The sequence below is a fragment of the Temnothorax curvispinosus genome, unplaced genomic scaffold (assembly GCF_003070985.1).
Source record: "Temnothorax curvispinosus isolate PA1 unplaced genomic scaffold, ASM307098v1 QBEX01014304.1, whole genome shotgun sequence".
NCBI lineage: Eukaryota > Metazoa > Arthropoda > Insecta > Hymenoptera > Formicidae > Temnothorax > Temnothorax curvispinosus.
The window spans coordinates 1-6401 of NW_020224084.1; the positions used below are offsets into that span (position 1 = coordinate 1).

Below are 6401 nucleotides of genomic sequence, written 5' to 3' on the forward strand. Positions count from 1 at the left end.
CCGGTCGTCTCATAGTTAAAGGGCTGAACGAAGCCACTCGCAATTATTTCGCGTTCTCGCGGAACGGATTCGGCGATTCGTTCGACGCGTTTATTACGCGCCCGAACATAAATTGGTCCTTCGAGCCGGATCGAGATATTCAGCGCAGCCCTTCAGCCGTTAACATGACTGCCGTGCCGGAAGTCTCAGCTACCATCAACGACCTCCTGGCTCAACAGCAGGTGTTGATGCACTCCATCACACGAGCGCTCGATAACTTCAAAAAACTCGGAAGGAATAATTACACCGCTGCAAAGGTCCGAGCGCGAATCGCTAGCTCCAAAAAAGTCTGGACGCAATGCGTTCGCGTGCACTCGGCCCTCTTGCAAGTTATTCCGGAAGCGAAGAGAAGCACGTTCGACTATTTTCAAAGCGAACTGTTCGATCAGGCCGAGGACATCCACTTGACGACGTTGGATTACATGGCCGAATCTCTGGAGGCACTCGCGCCAACGCCGCCGCCTCTGACAGCGAACCAGGCTCCGGGCGCCGCGTGCAGTCATGGGCCGCCTGCCTCCTCATTCTCACTGGCGCATCTGCCGCCCATCAACATTCCGCCATTCTCAGGGAAATATGAAGAATGGGAGACGTTCCGCGATCGCTTTACGTCCCTCATCATTAAAAATCCCGAACTTTCTGCATTCGCGCGAATGCATTTTCTCTCATCAAGCCTCGCCGGGCGGGCGCTTGAATCTATTCGAAGCATCCCAGTAACCGCGGATAACTTTGAACTTGCGTGGAAGGCCCTTGAGTCGAGGTACGAAAATAAGCGCCGATTAGTCGAGATGCATGTATCCGCGTTATATAATCTGCCGAGCGTTTCCCGCGAATCAGCGAGCGAACTCAGCGAGCTTCGGGATAAAGCAAATCGCGCAATCACGTCGCTGAAGAATTTAGATCGATCCGAATCCGACATTCTCAGCGACATGCTGATGTATAGCGTCACGCAAAAGCTTGATCCCGCCACTAGGAAAGCGTGGAAACTGAAAGGCGGGGATGACGCGCGAATCCCAACGTTCAGCGAACTCGACCGATTCCTCGATTCTCGTGCTCGCGCGTTCGAAGAATTGCATCCCGCGAATGTAGACAAACAAGCTCGCGCGCAGAAGGCGACCAGCGCTACAGCATCGGGAGCTTCTTCAATTTCGTGTCCGCTTTGTAAAGCATCTCACTTTCTACACAAATGTCAAGTCTTTCTGAAGAAGAATCCGAGTCAACGATTGGAAGCTGTGAAAAAGGCGAATCGCTGTGTAAATTGCCTAAGCGACAAACACGCCGTACAGCTATGTCAAAGCAAATATTCGTGCCGAACATGTCGCAAAAGACATCATTCGATGTTGTACGTCGACTCGGACCCTTCTTCCACGAAAGATACCTTTACCGCGAAAGATACGCCTGCCGCGGAAACTACTTCTGTCGCGACCGCATCGATCCACGATGCCGCGCCCATCACGACATTATTCTCGAGCGCGAAAGTGTCGTCGATGCCTCCCGTGTTGCTCGCGACGGCAAGGGTAAGAGTCGGGTTCCCCTCCGAATCTCCGAACGGTCGCACTCGCGTCGTTCGAGCGCTTCTCGATCAAGGATCAGAAATGACCTTTATCACCGAACGATTGAGGCAAGGCTTAAGATTGCGTCGCGTTAGAATGCCCGTCTCGATCTCCGCAATCGGAGGCGTCGACGCCGGAACATGTCGATACGCGGCCGAAATTCAGATCTCGCCGATCGGCCAAACTTCCCTCGCGTTCAAGACCACTGCGTCTGTCATGACAAGCTTAACGAAATACACTCCGTCGCCCGTAACGTCGCCCGTCCAATGGAGCCATGTAGCCGATCTCGCGCTCGCGGATCCGGATCCTACGAACTCGGACCCCATTGACATACTCATCGGTGCCGACCTGTACGGCGATTTGCTGCTCGACGGCATTCGAAAGGGCTCCCGCGGTCAACCCCTCGCGCAGAATACCGTTCTCGGTTGGGTGCTGTCCGGCCCCGCGGCTGACCCACAAGCTCGTCCTCGAACAGTCACGGCTCAGCACTGTTCTAATACCCCGTCTCTCGACGAGGAACTCCGACGCTTCTGGGAAATCGAAGAAATCCCTCGCGTCATTCCACTGAGTCCAGAGGAGCAACAATGCGAAGATCACTTCCTCGCCACTCATTGGCGACGCTCCGACGGACGATACGTGATTCGCTTTCCGTTCAAAACCGGTCCCCCAATCGAGATCGGTAATTCTTATCACTCAGCCGAGCGACAGTTGAGAGGTCTTGAACGGAGACTAAACGCCGATGAGAGAGTAGCGACGGAATATCGCGCCTTTATGGAGGAGTACGAGCGACTCGGGCATATGAAACGTGTACCGCACGACGCAGACACGTCGTCTCAACGCGTTTACATTCCGCATCACCCCGTGATTCGCGAAAGTAGCACCACCACTCGGCTACGGGTCGTTTTTAATGCGTCGAATCCGACGAGCAACGGCACGTCGCTGAATGACCACTTGCTAACCGGGCAAAAGTTGCAGACCGACTTAGCTGCCATTCTACTAAGATGGATGCTACCTCGATACGTGTACTCCGCCGACATTACAAAAATGTATCGTCAAATCGAAATTGATCCTCGTGACGTCAACTATCAACGAATCCTATGGTTCGATCGCGAATCTCGAACCATCATCGCGTTCATTCTGTTAGTCCTAACGTACGGAACGGTTAACGCTCCTCATGATGCGCTTCGCGTTCTGGAACAACTAGTTCGGGACGAGGGAGGCTCATTTCCGTTGGCGGTTCCGGTGATTCGAAAGGGCCGGTATATAGACGACTTTCTCTTCGGAGCGGACGACATACTGCTACTTCGTCAGACGCGCGATCAAGTATGCGCGTTACTAAGTCGGGGGCGGTTCGAATTACGTAAGTGGGCAAGCAACTCTCCGCAACTTCTGGCCGACATTGACGTCGAAAATCACGGATTAGCGTGTTCGAAAACATTGCAAGCCGATGAGCAACTGAAAGTGCTCGGAATAAGCTGGAAGCCTGCCCTCGACGTGTTCCAATTCGACGTTTCGCTCCCTCCGTCCATTCCAAAGACCAAAAGATCCATTCTATCCTTGGTAGCGAAAATCTTTGATCCGCTAGGGTGGGTCACGCCCGTGACAGTAAACGCAAAGATCTTTTTGCAACAACTCTGGCAGGCAAAAGTGGACTGGGACGAAGCCATCGCGGACGATCTTCTCGCGCAGTGGAAGACGACTCACGCATCCCTGGCGACGATCAATGGTCTTCACGTAGACCGTTGGGTACGATACGGTTCCGACACGGCGAACTGCGAACTTCACGGCTTCTGCGATGCCTCCACCACCGCGTTCGCGGCCGCAGTTTATATTCGCATCACCTCCGTTACAGGCGAGACCACTTCCAGGCTGCTCATCGCCAAGTCAAAAGTCGCTCCGATCAAATCTTTAAGTATTCCTCGGTTGGAATTATCTGCTGCCGTTCTATTGGCTCGGTTGTTAGAATTCGTGCGATCATCGCTACAACTGACTACCTTGCTTCTGCTGGACGGACGCCCTCGTCGTGCTAGCATGGGTGACTCAGCACCCTTCAAAGTGGAAAACTTTCGTTGCTAATCGCGTCTCCGAGATACAATCCCGCGTCCCGTTCGCTACCTGGAGACACGTGCCAACCGAAGATAATCCGGCCGACTGCGCTTCTCGCGGCATTCTTGGATGCCATCTCGCGTCCCACCATTTGTGGTGGCAGGGGCCTTCGTGGCTGAGACGTCCTACGATTGAGTGGCCCACTCAACGTGAACCGTCGTCTCACGATACGACACTCGAACAAAATTCGCGCGTCACCGCGCACATAGTAAAGCCGGTCGAAAAGTGGGATTTAGCGGCGCGATACTCGTCGTGGCCGAAATTAATTCGAGTCACCGCTTATATCCTTCGGTTCGCATCTCGAACTCGCCGTATCAAAACTAACGACAACGAGGCGAGTCCGCTCGCTCTCTCCGCGGCTGAGTGCCGAGTGGCACGAGACTTTTGGCTCAGACGAATCCAAGAGGAAGAATTTCCCGGTGAACAAGAAGCGCTCTTGAGCCAAAAGACGATCTCGTCGAAAAGCGCACTCAGATCGCTCAATCCCTTTATCGGGGAAGACAAATTAATTCGCGTAGGCGGGCGGTTAGCCCACGCTTCGCTACCGCTAGCCGCGAAACACCCCATCATACTCTCCTCTCACCCTCTGGTCCTTTTGCTAGTTCAGCACGCGCATATAAGGTCGCTTCACGCCGGCACGCAGCTCACACTCGCTACATTACGCCGGGACGTGTGGATTTTGCGCGCGCGAAATATAGTAAAGGCCGTAATTCACCGATGCGTAATATGCGCCCGCGAAAAGGCGGCAGTTCCCACTCCGATAATGGGACAACTGCCTCACGTGCGAGTCTCCCCTTCCGCGCGCGCGTTTCAGCATTGCGGTCTAGATTACGCAGGCCCAATGCGTGTACGCCCGATGTCCGGGCGTGGAGTCTCATCTCATAAGGCGTATATTGCAATCTTCATTTGCATGGCCACGCGCGCCGTGCACCTCGAGATAGTGGACGGCTACTCGACTCCCGCGTTCTTAGGAGCATATTCACGGTTCTGCGCCCGACGAGGCCTCCCCGCGTCAATCTACTCCGATAACGGAACAACGTTCGTCGGCGCGGACCGCGAAATTTAAGGAGCGTTTCGCGCGGCCCTACGCGATCCGAACTTCTTAAATCGAACCGCCTCCGATCAAGTTACGTGGCACTTCATCCCTCCAGCAGCCCCGCATTTCGGCGGGCTATGGGAAGCCGGAGTTCGAAGCGTGAAGCACCACCTTCGACGAGTAGTGGGGGCTCACACCCTCACGTTCGAGGAATTCGCGACACTCCTGTGCAATATAGAGGCCTGTCTAAACTCCAGGCCGCTCGCCCCGCTCACCGATTCCGCTGACGAATATGAAGCGCTCACTCCCGGTCATTTCTTGATAGGCGCTGCGTTAACCGCGAGCCCCGAAGCCTCCGTGCTTCATCTTAATGAAAATCGGCTCTCGCGTTGGCAAGTGGTCCGTCAGACGACAGAACGGTTCTGGAAGCTGTGGCAAACCGATTACGTCAACACGCTGCAGCAAAGAGCCAAGTGGCGAAAATCTGGAAAGGAGCAAATCCGAGTAGGACAGCTCGTACTCCTTCAAAACCCGCTACTTCCACCGTGCAAGTGGGAGTTAGGCCGCATAATCCAATGTCACGCGGGCTCCGATAATGTCGTACGAGTCGTAACAGTAAAGACCGCAACGTCCGAATTCAAGCGGCCCGTTGTAAAAATCTGCGTATTACCAATCGATATCGAAAACGCCGAAGCGCCGGCGTAACTTCGTACATCGTGCCCTATGCACTTCGAATCGCCCAAACTTAGCGACCGCCTCGAGCAACGCGCTAGTTCAGCCATGCGATTTCGAAACCAAGGTTTCGAGGCGGGCGGTATGTTAGGGATTCCCCCAATTTAGCAATGTAAAAATTATATCTTAAACCGTTATATGTACTGCGATATACGTTTCGTTTGCTTCTCACGCGAAATACTCGATAAGAGTTCGGAACCGCCGGAAGAAGCCGAGCCGCGCCGAAGGCGAGCGCGCGTCAGCATCCCCACGCGGCTCGCCCGACCGCCGGCCTCCCTTCCAACGAACCCGCCGCGCCGCGGTATATAAGTCGGCGCTCCGACAGGAGCCAGGACTTCGTCTTAGCTCCGGCTCTCTGCTGCCTTCGACGAAGCCTACCCCATCCAATATCCCAGGGTACACGCAAAAGGAGGTCCGGTGTTCCGAGCCTCTACTGAGGGTTCTCAGAGTGTTCCCGAACTCCATCCAACTTACTCCCGACGGCCATGGTTCAGCGAGGTCGAGTGTACTCAGCCTCGTAGCGAGGGTTCTCGTAGCCATTACCCCGGGTATTCGCACGTACCGATCGCGTTCCCGCCCGCGTGCAAATACAACATCACGGACCGCGCCGAAGGAGTATAAAATAGGATAAAACTGCGTTTCGGGAAATTCGCACTTTATGTTAACCCGCGTTTCGATAAGATCGTTCTTTATGTAACACCGCGCTTTGAACATTACAAGGCACAGCGCGCCGAGTGCATTCGCACTAATTTATCTGTAAACCTCGCGTTTCGTAAGTTTTGTTTTGATACATCGAATAAAGTTTATATATGTATTATAAATCAATTGCTATCTTTTGGGCCTTCCACTCAACTTCCAAACAAGCTATCGAGTCCGCGTTCAACTGAAACCCCGGTCGTCTCATAGTTAAAGGGCTGAACGAAGCCACTCGCAATTAT

General features: G+C 53.9%; 1 protein-coding gene across 1 annotated transcript; it reads left to right on the plus strand.

Annotated features, from left to right (window-relative positions):
- The first annotated feature begins 164 nt into the window (after positions 1–164).
- On the plus strand, positions 165–3665 carry LOC112464558. Its single transcript, XM_025031604.1, has one exon. It carries the CDS (start codon positions 165–167, stop codon positions 3663–3665), a length of 3501 nt encoding a protein of 1166 aa, XP_024887372.1.
- Positions 3666–6401: the final 2736 nt, after the last annotated feature.

What these genes read in the sequence shown, in the direction of transcription:
- LOC112464558 (XM_025031604.1), top strand. Translation starts at nt 165, where the DNA reads ATGACTGCCGTGCCGGAAGTCTCAGCTACCATCAACGACCTCCTGGCT.